We start from the raw sequence: 20,727 nt of genomic DNA, 5'->3' as shown, positions 1-20,727 counted from the left end.
AGAAATGAATCCTGGAATCTACTTTTTAGAGAAATACCCAAAGATGTACAGTATATTAGAATTTGACAACTCCTAATGTGTCTTAAGTTTGACAAAGGTACATTTCTTGAACTGATTTCTTTCACTATTCTTTTTTCTTACACTCACAGGATAGCAACAGCATGCTTGTAGCCGAACCAATGAAGATGTGCAGAGAGCAAAAGGACAACCTCTCCCAACAGGTCTCTAATGCTGCAACCCCTGACACTTTGACCTCAGGGGCCACAACCCCGGAACCCGTGGACTTTGAGAGTGAAGTAACTGGCGGTCACATAATGAGCCACGAACTGATTTCCAGATTACAACATCTAGCTGACCAAGTTATCAGCTCCCACTCCTCCACCTCAGAAGACGACCACCACTCTGATGACCAGAGCGACAGCGACGAAGTGAGGGATGAGAGGAGGGGCGGGGGGTGGCAAGGAGATCAGAATGAGCATGTGGACAGCAGAGGAACGGAGGACGATGACGACTATGAGGGAGAGTGGAGAAGAGGGGAGGGAAAGGGTGAAGACGACATTCATGTGATGGAGGGCATACCGGCAGTGGTAAGCATGAGTGAGGGAGAGAGGGATGGAGAGGAAGAAGAGGAGGACGGAGGGGAGGAGAACCATGTAGAGTTGGAGGAGAGGACAGAGCGTCTCACCTGCCAGCTGCGCGTGTTAGAGAGCCAGGTCGGGGCTAACCAGTTCTCATCCACAGAGGATGAGCTAGACAGAATCGGCCTCGGCGAGGAAGAGCGGGAGGAGAGAGAGGAGTTGGGGTCAAAGCTGTGCAGACTCACTCACCAAGTCAACGCCACCCAGTACTCGTCCACCGAGGATGAGTTGGACAGTCTCGGCCGAGCGGAGGAGGCGACGGAAAGGAATGAGGAGGTTGATGAAGGAATCCTGTGGAGGAGGGAGAAGCAGGTGCACCGTCTGACCTGTCTAGTCAGCGCCTGTCAGTTCTCCTCCACTGAGGATGAGCTGGACAGAGTGGGAGAGAGAGAGCAAGGAGGCAGGAGAGAGGAGGTCAACAGTGGAGAGGTTGAGGTGGAGAGGGAGGAGCCGCAGTTCGACACTGAGTCCAGGAGAGAAAGCATTGGATTTGACTTGGATTTTAATATGTTTGAGGCGGTGTTGGACGAACTGAAGCAGCCAGACGGGAATGGAGACGAAACCCGAGGAGATGACGTGCAAGCAGCAGTGACCGGGGACCTGCTGGACAGCAGGGAGAAGACGGAGGATGTGAGGACAGAGAAGTCGAGAGAGGTTGAAACTGGGAAAGAGGCAGTGAACACACAGGAGAGAGCATCCAAATCAGAGGTTCACGCAGAGAAAATTGAGAACAAAGCTGCCGAGAGGATGGTGATTCAAAGCACAGCAACAGAATTCCAAGAGGAGAGCATTGTGGACGGAACGGTCATGGCGGAAGAGGGGAAGGCAGAGGAAGAAGAGACAGGAGAATCCACAGAGAGGACAGGGACATGGGAGAGAGAACAAAGTGATGAGGAAGATGCAGAGTTTGACAGAATCATCAGTAGCATGCTGATGCTTTCTATGGATGAGATGCATGTAAACAAAGAGATGGAGAGACCGGCAGAAATGAAGATGAGAAGCAAAGAACCAGAGGAGAGAAACGAGAACAAGAACGACAGTACAGTGAACGAAACTGTCCAAAGTAAAGAAATGATTGGTATAAAAGACGAGAATGAGTTACAAGCAATCAAAAGTGAGCATCAGGAGTTAGAGACATATCAACGTGTAACTGATGCACAACCAAAGGAGTGTACACTTCCTGACAGGGTGACGAACAAGAAAGAGGTGGATGAACCCAAGTGGGTGAACAAACAAAACATAGAGGTGGAGGCAAGAGAAGAAAAGACACACAAGGAGGTGGCAGAGGAGGAACAGAGCAGAAAGGAGGAGGAAGCGGAGGAGACAAGAGAGGAAATGCCGTCGAAGGAGCCAGTGACAAAGTGGGAGGAAGGTAATCTCGGGGAATGCGGAGGGGACCCACGTGGAAAGGAGCCAGCGGAGGAGATGGAAAAAGAACCCGCGATGAGAGAGGAGGAAGTTCTGGAAGAGGAGGTCCCCACTGACCAGGAGGGCATCCTGTCACCTCAGGAGATCCAGAATGTAAGGACCGCAAATCAGAGCAGGATTTTGACTTCTCTAACGGTGGTGATACACTGAGCAATCTCTTAGTCATTTCAGATAAAGACCCTAAGAACAGGCAAAGTGTGACACAAGGTGCTTATATGATTACGGCATCAATGATGACGTAGATCGTTTGGTTACTGTTTACTGTTAAAGAGATGCTCTGTGTATCATGAACTCAAGACATAATGTCTGCAATGCAAATAATTAAACAGCAGCGACTAACACTTTTCACTTCATACTCCTATCATACTCCCCTCTCTATTAATCCTCTCTGATTTTTCCTGCCTCTGTTAGGATAGAGACCAAGCAGTAGTGAAAACAGTACACTTTATATCAACATTGATAGGTGAGAATGTACACACTACAGTACTCTGCTTAGCTAATAGTAAAGGTTCTTAGACTTGGGAGCGTTTATTTCGTGCGATAAATCAAATTAATTTAAACTGCTGTTTGTGTCACGGGTACATCCACACAGAATGTGAATATTACACTGTGAGAAAGCGATGTAATTATTATAATAGTTTTTCAAAACAAGGTCGATTTTTCATTGCACATAAAAGCAACCTGTATGAGTGTCACCAAATCATTACTTTGATGTGAAATATTTTCGGATTGTTTATTCATCACGCTTCCAGTGTGAAAGGACCTTAAAAGGATCCATGGCTAATAAGCCAAGTATGCCTTAATGCATTATAATTGCCCTCTATAACTAAAATTTAAAATTTAAAACACCTTAAATATTATATTTATTTTAGAAATAGTTCTACTCAAGGGGGACAACCATAGTTATAATATATCTAGAGGGCGGACTGCTCCGCACCCACCAATTAATATCAATGAAAGTTGCTCACAAGCGCATGAAGCGCCTGGAAGTACCTCTACTTCCTGGATTGGCTCCAATATAGAGCAGGCGTACTAGCGTTTCAGATGATAGAAGCATGCGCTGTAGCGTTTTAAATGAGGAAGTATTGCAATCTCAGATTTGACCACCAGGCGACGGCAGCTTCACTGTTCTACAGCGGTTCTGGGGGCTTGGGGACAACGCCCGTCACAAGTTGATGATGTCATTTGTCCATGTGTGGTCCAGCCCTATGGAATGTTGTCAGTATGTCCTAATAAAAAACAACTTAATACTTCCTACGGTTAACATGAACATCAAAACAATATTTTAAATGTTTTAATAGCATATGCATTCCATACAATCCATAGGGCTGGATCACACATGGACAAATGGCATCATCAACCTGCGACAGGTGTTGTCCCCCTTCAGTAAAGGATTAACTATTTCCAAAATAAATGAAATATTTAAGGTGTTTAAAATGTTTGATTTTAGTTATATGGGCAATTATAATGTATTAAAGGAGTAGTTCACCCAAAAAATGAATTATTTTCTATCAAGTACACACCCCATGAAGCCTTGACTTCATGGAGATGTTTTAGTTTTTGAGCCATTCTTGAGCCAATTATTTGATGACCGGGTCATCGGTCAATAGGAGACTCAATGGAGACTCAGAGTCTCCTACCAGTGATCTAATTATTGGCTCAGGAATGCGACAAAAACTAAAAAATCTCCATGAATTCAAGACTTCATGGGGTGTGTAATTGATAGAAAATAAGTAATATTTTGGGTGAACTACTCCTTTAAGGCATATTTGGCTTATTAGCCCTCTTTTTTTCTGAGGGCATCTGAGGGCATTTGATCTTTCCCCATGTGTACCTTAATGTAATTTGTACTGTATGTGCATGTGTGTGTATGCATGCATGTGTGCTGTGCTATACTATACAGAGGTACTCGGCGGTGTCACTATGCAGTATCACCACTGAGGTGCTGAAGGTGTTGAACGCTACAGAGGAGCTGCTGCAAGGTGTGGAGGGACGAGAGGACAGTAGCACCCAGCCCTGCATCCTCTCCCTGCCCCCTAACACTGACCCCAAGAAGCTGGACCAACAGTTCTCCAGGATGGAAGAGAATGTGAGGGGATTCAACATAATTTGCTTTTATGTTTAACCACTTAAACCCTCTATTCTTAGTTAAACTGACCTGAGTTCCAACTGTACTTGTGCTTTCTTCTGTCTACATCAAATCTTGCTCCCAGAATTTGGATGCTGAACACTTCGCACTTGCAATCCATTTCACTCGAATTGCTGTATACTTTATTTTAGGGGTTTCACTGATGCTGTTCTTTTGAGCAAGAGACACAACAAGACACACCAAGAGCATACAGTTGAATTCCTACTATAGTTCTTGGTATTGTTGCAGGATCACATCCTAAAATGTAGAAAGGTATTGCTACTTGATGTTGACTCGCTAATATTGAAAGAGCCTTCTAAGACTTTCACTTACGTACTGTATAATCAGCAATAACTCATGCTTTCAAAATGGCAGACATCTCATTCTGTAAAGAAACCTTTTCAGCTGTGTTAACCTCTTGGTGTTCTAGGTGTATGTGGCTGCAGGTACGGTGTTCAGCCTGGAGGCAGAGCTGAGTGACCTGGAGGAGTGTGCCAGGGGTGTCAGCAATGCCACTTCTGACAAGGAGTTGTCATTCCTGGAAGAACAGGTTGCATCAGCAGCAGCCAAAGTTCAACAGTCTGAACTACAGGTGGGTAGGGACAAGCTTAATCTGATAACATAATTCTGCTACCTGTATAAGTTATTTTGGCGATGAAGGCGTATGCCAGAGTGTGATCTTTAATACTATTATGTTCAGAGATGGTATCATGGCCATGTCCCCAAACCACATGGAACCTGGCTGGTTTAACTATCAAACCTATAGTCAGTTATCTTGCCCTTTGTGTGCACTGCACACACTCATATAAAACATATTTCTATGAATGCTCAAGAGACCCTGAGCTTTTAATGTTACCGGTGTACAGCTACAGTATTTTAACATGTGTCCTCTCAAATTTGGTCTAGATATCTGACATCTCGGTTAGAATTGCTGCTTTGAAGAACGCAGGGTTAAATGTGGACACTCGGCCACGCTTAACCAAGGCCAAGGCCGCTCCAATCATGGTACTGTATGAAAATATGTTATGATTAAACTGCAAGCTACAGTAGTAAGAAATGTCTACGTGTTGGATTAAGACAAGGACGTCACATTTTCTAATGCTTGTCCTTGCAGCCAATCACCCTGGATTCAACAAGACAGCTTAGGAGACGGCTACCTGCACCACCAATGAAAGGTAATTATGTTACACCAGTTTGATCTATTCACCAAGACATGTTCAGCTTTCAGAGGTGATATAGCTTCATAGTTTATTTGTTATTGTTATTTCTATCTCACTTTTAAATTCCAAAGAAAAATTGACATTTAGACAATGAAACACCACAAATGCACCATATCTTTACTTGACCATGTCCCAAAGGCAAGAAAATCTAAGATGACACCCAGACAGTGCCATGTGCAAGACCCTGCCAGATGGGAACCAACCGCTCCATTATCTACTGTACAACCACAGCAGTGCCTCAACCCTGTCACTCTGCAGACTTTATACTTTAGGTCACATTGTGGGACCTGGTGCTATCTGCCTTAAATCTAAAGTAGGGCTGGGCAAAATATCGATGTTATATCAATATTGTGACTAGATGTTGTCTGGGATTTTGGATATTGTAATATCGTGACATGGCATAATTGTAGTCTTTTCCTGTTTTTCATCTCTTGAGACCTATTTTATACTTAATTCTTTTTTCAAAAATAGCTGATCTACAAGCTCACAACGCGGCACGATGTGAATATTTTTGACAAATAACAAAGGAACACATTTATCACAATACGATCATATTTGGTCAAAAATATCGTGATAATTGATTTTGTCCATTTTGTCCAGCCCTAATCTACTGTACACTACACCTCAAAGAACACAGGTATGGTACAGTATGTTGCATTGCTAAATATGGTTGTATCTTCAGACACAAAAGTCTTTATTTTCAGCTACTTTCAGTATTCAACAGTCCTCAGAATTCCTCATGGGTTTGGAATAGATTTCATGGGGCTGACCGACATGAAACTTATTCAACTTAGTCATTGATGTCCAGAGAGAAAATAGTTTGGGAATTAGTAGTATACTTAAATTAAGATTTTACAATTTTGTATAGTGTGCACCTTATGGGATGTCAATCATGTTTTGTTTGTTGACGTTTCAACAATTTAGTGAAAGAAGCCATATTTATTCAGTACTATAACAGTACGGTTCTGTTATCTTCCCAAACCAGTTGTGTAGCCTCTGGACAAAATCTGTGATTAAAACTGCACTTATTTTATATGTTTGCGAAATTAACAGTTTATAGATCATCAATGTGAATAGTTCAAGAATATTAAGGATGTGGGAAAAACGATATCATATACTAAATCGATAACTTGTTATACTGAAAACTATTGATTACAGTAATTGTTGACTACAGATAATAATACATGTATTTAAATTTTAATATGTCACAGCAATCTGTACTGTTGTTTGGTCTTTATAGCCTCCAAATGTACATGTTTAATGTGTACAATAAATCAATCAGTAAATTGGTTGCATCGTTTCAGTTTATTCCCACTATACTGGAATATAATAAATACAAATATATACGTATATTTTGACAAAGTTTAAAACGTTTGTTCCACTGAAGGTGAACATTTTCTCATTAGTTGTCATGCAAGCACAGGACCTAAACCGTTTGCACTGCCTCCTATAAGGTACGTACGTACATGAAGGTGGGTGAAAAAAGGTGCGGAATTTCGTCTGTATTTTTGAGACGAGGAGGATATAGCATCCATGTACGACATTCCTGAATCTGAAGGAGGTGTGGGAACAACACACAACAATTCTAGAAAATAACAAGCCGTCTTTGGAGGCAAACATACACCATAATAAAACATTTTAATTTTCAGCCTATCCTTTAGGATACAGTATGTTGCAGTAAACACAGGTGCATGACCTGAGCAGAGAACAACACAATAAGTTAGTTTCAGTCGATTTGTCACTCTGTGACATCCACGTCTTCACACATACCTGTCACCAGACAGAGGAATATTTACATAAGTACAGATTTATGCTGTGAAAAAAAAAAGAAAAAACTTTCCTCTCATTAGTCACAGTCAGTCCTTGGAGGAGTAATGGCTCAACAAGCAAATACAATCATACAATACATAAAAAAAGAAGCCACATTGTTGTAGCTCAGTCAATTAGTAAAAATGTATCCTATGTTGAATTACAGGTGTTGTATGTGATATTTCTTTGTTTAAAAAAAAAAGTTTTAGTTTAAAGGTTGAAGCTCTATATTCCGATCTCCCCATATCTCTAGCTCTAGTGAACAGATGATACATTTTTCAGGTCGAAATATAAATTTTATTCAATCAAGAGAGTGAACCACGCAAAGATCAGTTATCTTATAGTGTTCCAGTTCCGATTTTGTCTGCTCATTTTGTTTCATCACTTACAATTTCACTTGTATAACACGTTCTCTCTCCTCCTGATTGGATAAAATTGGTATCCCGATTATTATCTTTCATAAAGAGCTGGAGACGGGGAGACCCCTGTTACTGAACACTCTAGCAATGATTACTATCGGAGTATAGAGCTATTTAACACTGAAATAATTATCACTTACACCACCTTTATGTTATACATTTTACTTCCATCACCTTCTCCAGTTCCAATTGACCGTTTGTCAAGTCCTGCCCGTGGCCCGTGGGCCCTCTTTGCACCGACTGGTTGCTGTTGGACCAAAATCCTCTCTCTCCATCCACTACCATTGAAAAAACTTTTCAGTTGTATTGATATTTATAACTGAGGCTGCTGATTGGTCCCTGACCGACCAACCGGCAGGCTGACAATGGGTCAGTTCTGTCCTCAAGCTCAACTCAAGCAATAGATGAACAGAAAGCAATTCAAGGAAGAAACGCTTCCGTGCCTCCAGCGCATAAAGAGAACCAGCTCTGTCCATACAGGCTCCCGGGATACACACAGTAGTTCTAGTCAGGAGTTGTCTGAAACCAGGAAACGCTCCCTTTGATCAGGAACGATAAAGCCTTCTTTTTGTTCGCTCTCTCTTCTACCTGATATGATGAAGGACTGTTTGGGGTCTATGACCACAATGCAGTCTTTTTCCTGGCCAGGGGCCTCCACCTCAGCGTAGGAGGGGTTCCCTGAACCCCGACGGAACTTCATTACTGGCCAGCGGGTGGGGCGCCTCTGTTTGGAAATGGGCAAAGAGAAAGGTGGAGAGCGTAAATAGAGAGGTCAGTTAGGGGAAGAATGGATGCATTACTGGGGGGAATATTAACTGCGTGAACCTTAGTGTTCCTGTTCTGCGCAAGGGCGTCATTTGGGGTCCCAGGGGATGGCAACTGCCACCCCTAGCTTTCACATTTAACCTCAAATTCAGTTATTTTAAGCATACAGTATTTTACTTCTGAATATTTTTGCAGATTAATCAGATTATAGATCGACCCCGACTGCATCAGAATGCACAGCCGTCCGTTTACATGTGACACACACGTTATAGAGAATATAGACACATGTTTTCTTGTCTGCAACCATACATTCATCAGCCATTTTCAACTTGGCGTCCCTATTTTGGACTATAGAACACACATTTTCAAACATTTTCTTTTCTTTTTTCACTCACTCGCTCACACACACACACACACACACACACACACACACACACACACACACACACACACACACACACACACACACACACACACACACACACACACACACACACATACACACACACACACACACTGACCTCCATGAAGAACAGGCTGACATTGGAGGTGGGGTGGTTGTACAAGTAGACAGTCAGAAGGATGGCGCTCACCATGATGACCATCACCAGGATGACACCCACCAGGAGACCGGTCTGGAGCTGCTCCTCTGTGCCCTCCGGGCCGTCCAACTCAGTTGCTGTGGCACAGAAGATACAGTTCAAATGCACTGCTTACTGAACTTCATCTAATCTCATTTGCAAATAACCATATCGATTGCATATCATTTTATGAGTGACGAATTATGACAGTGGAAGTTTATTTGACAGAACACTGTAAAAAGAAATGTTATACCAGTGTTTCTCAACCTTTTTTGGGCCAGTGCCCCCTATCCAATATCCAGGTCCTTTCCCCAACACCCAATTAAAATGTAAGCCTTGTCTTTATTGTGTATTGTGATGCTTATATAATTTAGAAAACATCTAATCGATTTACTTATCAGATTTTACTGAACTGTTAGGATTTGATTATTATTATGCAATTATTAGCCTACTGCCCAGGGAGAAAGTAGACTTGCAAATGGATATCAGGCCCTGTCACATCAGGCCCCTCTCACAGCACTGAATGGCAGGGATGTCATGGCCCTGTCACAGGCCCCTGTCATGTAACCATGTTACCAGCCCTGTCACACAGTGCTTTGAGAGGGGCCTGATGTGACAGGGCTGTGACAGATCCTGACATCCCTGTGACAGGGCTAAGACAGAGCCTGACAGCCTGTCACAGGGATATCAGGCCCTTGTCACAGCCCTGTGACATGATACTGACCATGATACTGACATCATCACTCAGTATAGAAGGCTAGGTTGGCTAGGGTGAGCATGTTCTTGCGACAACCCCCCAACTTAACCTCTCTGGGTTTGTGAGACCAAAACACTGGGAGAGAGGGGGACTTGAACCTGCTTAACCTGCAGAGGCTGCGGTTACCTGACCTCACCACTGCACCAATGGTAATGTCACACTCTTGACAGATTCTCCTAGTGCTCTTGAAGTTTACTTCTGGATATTAACTTTCAAAACATGCTCTGTATTTAAGAGAGGACCTTCACCAGCATAACCATGGAAGGCGTGGAAATCGAAAAAGGAACCTCTGTATTCAAGTTCTGAGGACCTCAACACTGTACACACAGAAACTTCACACTCTAGGCAGGTTCTCCTAGTGCTGAAGAGTACTTCTTGGTGTTAACTTTCAAAACATGACCTGTAGTTAAGAGAGGAACTTCCATGGAATGCATGGGAATGAAACAAGGAATCTCTGTATTCAAAGTCTGATGACCTCACCACCACATTGCAGAACTTTCACACACTTTACAGGTTTCTCATATAGTGACTTTGAAGTGTTCTTCGGGATGCTGGCCTTCATAAGATGCTTTAGAGTTTAAGCTGCAATCTGTAATTTTCATGTCTTGTCCGAAACCTTGCGTGGGAGACCAAATTTCTGCTGTTCTCCCAAGATGGAATCCCTGCTTGGCTAGGAGAGATATTGCACTTAGATGTCCTACCCGACACCAGGGTCTACATTTCTCAATGGAAGAGTAGGGAGACCACCTCCAACCACTGCAGATGTACTACATATGTGTTAATAAACTCTACCGATTGCCGATTGGTTAAAATAACAGGAATTTCAAGGAATTGCTGTGAGCACCACAATATCGGTGCCTTTTCAACATTAAACAGTTAACATTTAAAATAACTTGAATCATCACTTTTTAAATAGCTACAGTAATGAATAACCACACGTTAAAATAACAATAAATTGTATTGTGCCGTCTCAGGCTGTGTAATTTCATAGTTTATGACTTTCTTTCATTCATGTTTTATTAGTTTTGTCAATAACCCTGTTACAAGGCATTACTATGGAAAAGAAACAGGGTTGACTGCAACAGGGTTTATAATTTCAAGCTAATTTGCTAATTACTTGCTAAACATGTTAGCTAAAGCTGTGTACTTTGATTTGAAGCGTTATCATTACGTGTACATATTGATTCTATTATGAGTAATACATGATTGCTTACATTTATATGTTATACATTTTAAACTGTATTTACAATGATATGATGAGTTTTTTTTGATGAATGTAACTAGGGGTGAAATATGGGGACACTGATCAACTGATCTATACTTTGGAGATATATGAAAAACACTGTTTACCAATAAGATCATACTTAATGTAATTTTTATTTTTACATTTAGGTTACAATTGACAAACTAAACGTCCTGCTGAAGTAGAATGACGGACAGGCCAACAATCGCATCCTAATCAGCATAAGTTATTTTAATTATTTATAATAATTGACTTTAATTTGATGTTATATTGAGGAGAGAGGACGTAGTAATTTTTTATATAAAAAAAAAAGATTTCATAGTGCAGCACAGTGCAGTTCAGTGCCATACAGTGCTATGGTACTATATAACACGGTATGGTACAGTGCCATACAGTACCAAGAATCAATGCCCCCCCTGTAGCATTGAGAACCCAGCCATGCTCCACCCACCATCGAACTGCTGTTAACCTTGAGATTACTCTAAAGAACAGCTCTACCTTTTCCTTCCAGGAAAGAGCACATGTCAAAACAAACCGCCCCAGCCACACAGGCAGATACACATCCATACCGTCATCCCTCAGCAACTGGGCAGAGTATGCAGTATTTAACATGACATTGTATATGCTCATCTATGAGTTAACAGTGGGCTGGCAAATAGCTGACCACTTGACCCTCAAACTGTCATACCTCTGACGGAGTCTGAATAACTTGGGCCAGAATACCATGCAGTGACAACAAACAGTTACTGACGAGATGAAAATAACAGCAGCCCTACCCTGTGCAGAAATAGGCCGAAATAGGAAGTGACTACATGGTCTCACAACAGCACAGATAAACATGGGCAAAAACAGTGAGACTCATCAATGTTAAATGATCCGGCTTGGTGTGCAGCAACTCATACTTGCTGCACACCTTAAAATATAATTAACGCTCATAATAAAACCATGAGCACATAATGTAGTAATGACCTTTTACATACTGTAATAATGAATGTGTAATGTAATACATTATTACATTATGCGAAAAGCCATTATTACGTTATGCACTCATAATGTAGTTTTATTACATTATGAGTTGCTACGTGGTGGTAAAGACATTATTATAAATTAATTTCAACCTCAGCAAATCACATCTGTCCAGTACTGTAACTATGGCACATTCTTCAACACATTCTCAGCATCACTTGGCAAGTTCATGGAGTCTATATTGCATTGATAACAATACACAACATCACCGCAATAATACCTGCGAGGGCAGTCATTACTGGGCTAACTGGGCTTACAGTTTGTGTTCTTTTGTGATGCCAATGGTACAAGGCAGCGGTAGCCATAGCCACAAGAGCTTCATACCCATAATGTGTGCAGCGGTGGAAAAAGTACTCAAATTGTAGAAATACTCTGTTACAAGTAAAAGTCCTACATTTACTTGAGTAAAAGTACAAAATTATTGGCATGAAATTGTACCAAAAGTACTAAAAGTAGAAAGTACTCACTATGGAGAATGTCCCGTTTCATACGTTTTCAAATGTATAAAAATCGCACATAGCACATCTACAAGCTCACAATGCGTCGCGTAGCTATTTTCAAATGGCTGAAATGTATTTAGGGCTGAAGTGGTTAATGTATGTTTTGTAAAAGTAATCAAAATCTACAAAGTAACTAGTAACTAAAGTTTTCAAATAATTGTAGTGGAGTAAAAGTACATTATTTGCCTCTGTTTGGAAGAGATGTAGTGGAGTAGAAGTAAAGAATTGAAAATACAATTTTGGGGTACTTTTACTAAAGTAAAAGTACCCCAAAATTGTACTTAAGTACAGTACTTGAGTAAATGTACTTAATTACTTTCCACCACTGAATGTGTGTACTGTCTGAAAACACTTTCTTCAAAGCAGTGCATGCATATGAAAAACCAAATATACTCCTTTGCTGACAAACAGACCCATTTTCACTGCAGACATTTTGATTGGTAAGCATAATGGAAGTAGCCTGGTAAACCCTCCCTCCGGAAATCTCATTTCTATTTGATTCCAGGAGTGAGTCTGGCCTGATCGCCCATTCTGCAATAGTGGCTGTGGGCTGGAGTTGAGCGGGAGTAATACCGTTGACTGACAACCCCTTCAGCCAATGATCGTTTTTCCCCTTCAGCCAATTGCAGTGCATTTTTACCACCTCCGCGACTAATGTGACGCAACGGGACTTTTGAGATGGCCATGCCCAAAATAGGTTGCCTTATTCGGATACATGCATGTCACTACCCGCCCCTGCCGGTTCTCTGAATTTTTATTTTTAAATAGGCTCTGTCATGATTAATTGACCACATATATGAAGTTAAACAACTAAATTCTATCCAAAAGATATCTTATAAGTAAATTCCGTGCCTCAAAAAAGAAGTTTGAGAGCTTTTTGAAGTTCTAAAATAGCGGAGAAAACTGCCCACAGAAACAATGGCTGCCGTTCGTGTTTGGTCGGCTGCACTCGGGTCCATTCGGGCTCACTCGAACTCGCCACCTGATTGGCCAACTTTTGCTGTCAATCACAGAACGATGAGCGACGACGCTGATCGGCTCGTTTTTTTGGTAATGCGCTAGAAACGCCCATACAAGCCTTCAGGCCAGACTCACTCCTGGAATCAAATATAAATGAGATTTCCGGAGGGAGGGTTTACCAGGCTATAATGGAAGGTAATAACGTTCATATTTTTATTTTGTAATCGTCACATTGTGCCAGTAAGTTAACAATTACAAGTACAAGAACCAACCTTCCGTAGGTGTGCTGGTAGTTGAGTGGGGAGTAGCTACAGATCTGTTGGGTGTAGAGCTGCTGATGGGGCTGTTGGTGGTGGAGATCTTTGTAAGGGGAAGGGAGGTGGTGCTGGTGGTCCTCTGCTGCAACGTGGTCGAGATGACGGGAGTGGTCACGTGCACAAGGCTGTGAAATGTGTTGTGTGACTTGTTCATAACCGGGGTGGTGCACCTAGGATCCCGTCTCTGCAAAAAACGATTTACATTATTATATTTTCTTGTAGAGAGGTACAGCGTGCTGATGTAATTTAAGGAAAAATAATGGGCACCTCCTCTTGGCAGCCTGAGTCCACCCAGTCCTGTCGATAACGGTCAAAGCCACTGGAGCATCTGACAACAGGAAGCACAAACCATATGATATTATGATTGCGAAGAGGACATTGGTGTCACTTGGTGTATTATTGTAGATATTATTTGAAGACTACAAGGTATTGCATTTATTGTAGTGAAAAATGAAAGAAGACAAACAATATGCTCTTTTAAACTAGCAGGGCATAAATTGTGTTGTATTATATACAGTGTATGGATTAAATAAAATATAACAATCAGAGCCTTTTGCAGCAAAAGGTGGCAGCAAAATACAAGAAAAGTATAGTCATGCAACTATCGACTCTCTCTCTCTCTCTCTCTCTCTCTCTCTCTCTTTTAATGCTATAGATATGCAATATATCTCAATCCCAGACAATTACAGGGTTGATATAGAGAGTTGATAGAGGTGAATATGTGAATGCATTTGAACTTAAAACAATTGCTGCGTACCTTTGCAGTCGGCTACACCAGGTGCAGTTGAAGCCAATCTGAGACGTGACACATGCGTCACAGCTGGAGAACTGGTGACATGCTGGGAATGCAGAAATACAATGGGCTGAGTGAGAAGAGTCAGAGGCAGAAGGACAGAGCCTTGCATAAGATAGTGTACAGTAGCTGTGCGTCTAAACCAGGGGTCTTCAACAGTTTTTCTGGCCAAGGACCCCTTAGCTGAGAGAGAGATGAAGCAGGGACCCCCACTACATATTTAAACTTTTTCATAGATTTCATTGATAGCCTCATAGAATTGTCTGACAGCCCTATCATCAGTGTTGTGTAAATTCAAGTTTTTGTTTATTTTTTCTATTAATATGTACTGTAGGGGTAATGTAAAAAAAAAATTGGTTGCCCCCCTGTGAAAATTCTGAGGACCCCTTAGGGGTCCCGGACCCCTGTTGAAGACCCCTGTTGAAGACCCATGTTCTAAACTGTTAGTAAAGATGACTTACTGGGTAGAGGTAGCATCTCAATGGCTGTAGAATTGGAGATCTTGGATTTTAGGATGTCTACTTTGTGGTACTCATAGATGGTTCTCCTCCTGACGTCTGCACCAAGAAAATATGACAGTGGGCAGATCCATAGTGTTGGTATTACATCACTTTTGACAGAAGAACATCTTGAACCTTGAATTGAATTCTACCTTGAATTTAGCAGATTTTTGTGTTTTAGTTCAATTGCAGAATTAACAGTCTTATAAATTATAATTAATCCCTCAAAAGTTTAATTAATGTATGTGGTTCCCTCTGATGGCAGCGATACATTATCAAAGTTTTTATCTCTATATTCTGCTATACTCACTTGGAATCTGCTCCAAATCATGAAGCACCACAAATGCATCTGAGAGGCCCACTTTAACAGGGTGATTATTTGCACTGATGTTGTTGATGTCAATGGAGATCTATGAAAAAATAACATAACAGTAATTAATGTAATGTAATGTCCTGTAATGTAATGTAATGTAATGTAATGTAATGTAATAAGATGAAGAGGAGTGCCACCTCTTTGTAGGCAAAGATGATACGGCCGTCACTGTGCAGGGTGGTCTGGAATGTAAAGGTTCCCAAGTTAAAACTGTCCTGAAGATGAACATGGTCCCATTGCACCACCAACGCTGTGCCTAAACACACACACACACACACACACACACACACACACACACACACACACACACACAGACACACACACACACACACACACACACACACACACACACACACACACACACACACACACACACACACACACACACACACACACACACACCAAAATGTCAGTGTTTAAATGTTAAATACATTTGATGCTGCTGAGCAGTGTGATTGTCATCTGATACTGTCCAACATGCTTGCGAATATTTCCTGTGAAAAGGCATGAATGAAATGATAGCACACCTACAGTGAATTTGTCCACCTATGCACACAATATCAGTACACATCGTTGCTGTTAGGTGGAAACCTCATATGTCCAAAACCGTAAGTTATGAGGAAATGGAATGGAAATGTTCGGAAATAATGAAAATAGCCGATCTAATGTTGCGACGCATTGTGAGCTTGTAGATCGGCTATTTTCACTACTTTTACGCAGGGCGCAGTATGGGTTGGCCCCCCAGCCCAGTCTTCCGTGAGGAAAAAGCCCAACAAACCCACGGTGAGGCCTTTAAGGAGGGCCTTTCAGGCAAGCCGCAAGTGGAGCCTGCAGTACCACCACGGCCCAAGACACCATCACGCCGGAGTGAAATGTTTGGAGCGGGGGAGTCTGGTGCAACGCTCAGGTCCTGGACCTGATGAGATGAAGGAGGGGCCCGGCCAGGAGGCCATCCACAGAGCCTAGTCCCTCCACGTGCCAGAGCCTCCCCCGGTCCCGGCAGAGTAGTTCCGGAGAAGCAGACAGACTGTCTTTCCCTAAGAGGACTGACCGTGGATAGCTACTGGGACGTAAGTCGGGGCTTGATCAACCCCGGCTGGGTCACCTGGGCGAGGGTGTATGTTGCAAGACCGAAACTCGTCGACCCCAGGCTACAACAATGATGATACGTCCCAGGTGCATCCATGTGATGTTTTTTATTTAATTTTAATTTTTTTTCTGCTCGACAGCAACGACATGCAACATGCTATGAAATGCAAGGTGGTGTACCTACGCAGCAAAACCCTCAAGCTGGAATTTGCTACTACCTACTACAAGCCAATTTACCAGTCGAACTACAGAGCTCCATAGCGCAGTGCTTTGTGAGCTTGTAGATCTACTATTTCAGGAGCGCAACACTGCGCACAACAAATTATATGAGGTCCTTAAGTGTTCATTCAACGCTGAGAATGGAAAAATTGTTTTTACTGTGTACAGCATCACCCTCTCCAGTACAAATGTATTTCTTCGGTGGATTGCTTTCAATGTTGGTTTTCCCAGTAACGTGTGTGTTAAATTAATCTTACCGTTGTCACAGTAAAGCACAGTGGAGTTTTGGGATAGGCTGGGGTCAAAGTTCGCCATCAGAGGAGCAATATACTGAGTGGCTGTTAGCATCCTATGGATGATGTCTCCCGTGTAAATGAAACCTGTGAAGGAGAGCACACACACACACACACACACACACACACACACACACACACACACACACACACACACACACACACACACACACACACACACACACACACACACACACACACACACCACCTTAAGTTATTTTGTAGGGCATGAAAACACAATGGATATAAACCATTTCATGACCTTACAATTGTATGGTTCCATCTAATATTCTGGACTGAAACAAAAAGGTTAATTTCTTATAGCCTCCTACTGTATTAGTATTGCAATCAAACATTTATAAATATTGCACTGTACCTTATTCCATGTCTCAACTCATTTTAGTCATTTATAATTCTCCACTCACAATTTGCAGACAAAAGATTGAGTGGTGGCGTAGCCGTAGAACACTTACCTCCAGTTGCCACGGTGATTTCCTTTAGTATATGGCCATAGAAAGGAAAGTCAAAGGACAGATTCACTCTCTGAAAGCAAAGGAAAGCATATAAGAGAATAAGAAAATACACACGAGTATTGAGTTCAGACTTCAGACCCAGTGTGTCTTTAGTTCTATTCTGTTTGGAAGAAAATCGATTCCCTGAATTAAGATTGCGACGATTCCAATCTTGCCTTCTATACATTTTCACTTTTCTCATGTATTCCTCCATTGGCCATTTTATACACAGAAGATAAAGACTAACAGTGATTCAAACTATTCTCATCAACAGAGTCCATACCGCTGCTTGTCTGTGGGTGGTGGACAGGAAGCCATGGACCTTCCAGCTGCTTTCTTCCATCTCATCAATGTCCACCCACAGCTCTCTGCTGGCAGGGTCTCCTGAGCCGTACATTTTAGATGTATAGTAGATGTGATCAATGTCCTGTCAAACGAAAACGCTATTGTTGAAGCCAGTGGTGGACAGTAACTTATGGAAGTCCATTGGTCCAAACATTTTGATGGGTGCATTTTCAGAGCATGTTTATTTTAATGGTCAAGTTTTAAAGAAAAAAAATGCTTTTTTTGTGACGTCATGTTATCATTACAATTTTTATGTAGTAGTATCCTCACGGCCCACCAGTGTCAACCCCACAGCTTGAGAATCACTGGTCTAGAGGGTTTAAGTTCTGCTCTAACGGCTCATAAATAGTGCACCATACTGTACAACAATATTCACCTACCACTATCTGTGTAGCGTTGCCATGTCCTTCCTCAGTCAGCAGGTCAGGGTCAGACTCCTCTAGCTGGTGCTGATCTCGGTAGTGGCCCCTCTTATCAGCGGCCCAACTAGGGGACACAGACTTGTTCCTTGATGCCCATCTCCTCCACCTCATCTTGGGGCCCTCTTCATGTATGTCAGTCCCTACTTCTGGAGGGGCCAGTGTCTTGGTTTCAGGCTGGTAGACTCCTATGGATCACAAAGGAGGGCCTATGTTCTTGTAACAGTGCTTCGTCACCTCTTTTGTTTTTTACCCATTCTTGATTTTTGTGTTTGAGAGAACTTTTAAGGGTCAAAATGTGCCTAAAGCGTAAAACCGTCTGGACTTTTGAGCTTCTGCGGTAGAATTGGCGGAATCTTTAATGGCCTATTCAATGCGGAGGCCCCTTTCTATCAAAGATATCCTCTAGATCAGGGGTCTTCAACGTTTTTTAGGCCAAGGACCCCTTAGCTGAGAGAGAGATGAAGCAGGGACCCCCACTACATATTGTATAAAATTGTGTCGCAGATTCTACAAGCCGATCTACAAGCTCACAATGCTTCGCAGCGCCAGGCGTTGTGAGCTTATAGATCTGCTATTTTGGCTGAAGTTCTCCTTAGAAAAGGGTAGGGTTCAAGAGGTTAATGTAAAATAAAAGTTCCTATCACACAAAGATTTGGCGGACCCCCTGTAGTAACTCTGAGGCAGATGCACTAGCTCTCCCTCCTCTGAGGACCCCCTAGGGGTCCCCAGACCCTCTGTTGAAGACCCCCCTGGTCTAGATGAAGACACAGCACTTCCAATCGTGGGTGCTATCTGCAATGGGACGAAAACAATCCCCGACCATCACCATGTGGCAAACACACACATGGTCACCCCATCATTCTCCCTTCCAGTGACAACTCTGTGTGCTAAGACTCTCCTTCACAGCAGAGAGTGAAGGAATGTCTCACATTCCTCACACCAACAGTCCCAGCACAAGGGATATGGGGGAGTGGCACTATTAGCAGTGTGGCTCTATGGGGCCTGATGCTCTATACTTCATCTTTGATACATCAGTAACAACTGTTTAAATGTTAAAACGGTGGTGGAGAAAGTAGACATTTTGTCATCTCATGATGGAATGACATTTATGCGCAATACCTCTATAATAATGACCATTGACTTAACGGTCAAAATATACCTAGCTTGATATCATGTAGTTTGTTTGTCTGGATTATATTTTATTCTTAGGTTTTTTTTGTATTGTCTTTTTGGAAAAGAAAGTAAGAAAACAATAACAACGTGGGGGGAGGGATGGGGAAAGGGAGACAATAAAATAATGTCTAACTGCTCTGACTTGTCAATCTTAACTGAAATTAATAAAGATATTTATAAAAAAATATATATAAATATGTTAATTTTCAACTCTCTGCAATATTTTTGCCACAAAAAAATAAAGATGCGATAGAAATGTGATGCTATATGATAGGCTTACTTGATGTGAATGAGGTGCAACATGGACAGGACCAGAACACAATAATTGTGTAGCTCTACAATACATCATCAAATACATTTTAGAAGCCTACAGTACCTTATTCTTATGGAAGTGTCCAGGGGCCATAGGCTTATATAGACTGCAATTTTGATCACATCAACATTGCCCTCATGCCATGTCTGATTAAAAAAAGAGCGATTTTGAGACTTACCATAAACACACATGATCTCCATCTGGCTGATAAGTGTAAAAGCCATCACCATACCCGTGGTGAGATGCACTATCCTTAATGCAGTAACCATCATGCTTCCCAATCAAAGTTCCAACTTCACAAAACGCGTAAATGTGCAATTCTGACGTTTAGTCTGACTCTGTCACACTTTTCTTACAGTTGTCCGGTCAAAAAAAGGCTCTGCTTTCTCAAAGAAAAGAAAAAAATCCGTATAAGTCTTATCGTGGACAGCGAAATAGTGTTGCATTATATAGCCTATAAATGTAAAGTTAGTTGACGATCGAAGCCCCGTGCGTAAAATAGCCTAAAAATGTATTCCTCGTTAGTTCTTTGGCGTCCCTTTCTCTGTAAAGAGATCCATGCGATACTGCAGAGTTGAAGGCCTATTTCTCCTTGTATATGTGCGATGATGGCTTGAAGCTTGTATGGCAGACAGTAGTAGTTCATCATAATGATAAGCAGTGCTCTTACAGAGAGCTGTTGCGCGGAGGAGGAACATCGCTGCGTCAGTGTATTTAAAGTAAAAGTACCAATACCACGATTCTGAATTTACTTGAGTAAAAATACAAAGGTATATTGGCATGAAAATGTAGGCCTACTTATAATAAAGGTAGTAAAAGTAAAAAGTACTCAGTCTCAAACTCACAGAAATGTCCCATTTTCAAATGTTCAAAATGTGTAATAAATCGTTTGAAAATAGCAGAT

The 20,727-nt window shown here is 41.9% G+C and overlaps 2 protein-coding genes across 2 annotated transcripts in view; one reads left to right on the top strand and one right to left on the bottom strand.

Moving 5' to 3' along the window:
- myripa (myosin VIIA and Rab interacting protein a) overlaps window positions 1-6,653 on the top strand; it is a 37,147-nt gene extending 30,494 nt beyond the window's left edge. The window contains exons 11-16 of the mRNA XM_080439879.1: window positions 150-2,159; window positions 3,970-4,155; window positions 4,625-4,786; window positions 5,101-5,199; window positions 5,309-5,369; window positions 5,553-6,653. Coding sequence (XP_080296005.1) covers window positions 150-2,159; window positions 3,970-4,155; window positions 4,625-4,786; window positions 5,101-5,199; window positions 5,309-5,369; window positions 5,553-5,566 — 2,532 coding nt within the window. The 3' untranslated portion in view covers window positions 5,567-6,653. The remainder of the gene's footprint in view (window positions 1-149; window positions 2,160-3,969; window positions 4,156-4,624; window positions 4,787-5,100; window positions 5,200-5,308; window positions 5,370-5,552) is intronic.
- A 1,497-nt stretch (window positions 6,654-8,150) lies between these two features.
- On the bottom strand, window positions 8,151-20,166 carry plxdc2a (plexin domain containing 2a; the record flags this gene model as incomplete). Its single annotated transcript, XM_080439878.1, has 13 exons — window positions 20,056-20,166; window positions 18,296-18,522; window positions 17,854-17,997; window positions 17,532-17,601; window positions 17,023-17,145; window positions 15,595-15,713; window positions 15,395-15,494; window positions 15,046-15,141; window positions 14,549-14,630; window positions 14,059-14,119; window positions 13,747-13,975; window positions 8,929-9,086; window positions 8,151-8,366 (listed from the first exon to the last, which is right to left on the bottom strand). The coding sequence occupies exons 1-13, from the start codon at window positions 20,093-20,095 to the stop codon at window positions 8,151-8,153; spliced, it is 1,665 nt and encodes a 554-aa protein (XP_080296004.1). The 5' UTR covers window positions 20,096-20,166.
- Between the last annotated feature and the right edge of the window lie 561 nt (window positions 20,167-20,727).

This window comes from Gymnoscopelus braueri (genome assembly GCF_963280865.1).
Source record: "Gymnoscopelus braueri genome assembly, chromosome: 10".
NCBI classification, from domain to species: domain Eukaryota; kingdom Metazoa; phylum Chordata; class Actinopteri; order Myctophiformes; family Myctophidae; genus Gymnoscopelus; species Gymnoscopelus braueri.
The sequence above is the reverse complement of the archived record's forward strand: the minus strand, read 5'-3'. Positions and strand labels throughout refer to the sequence as shown.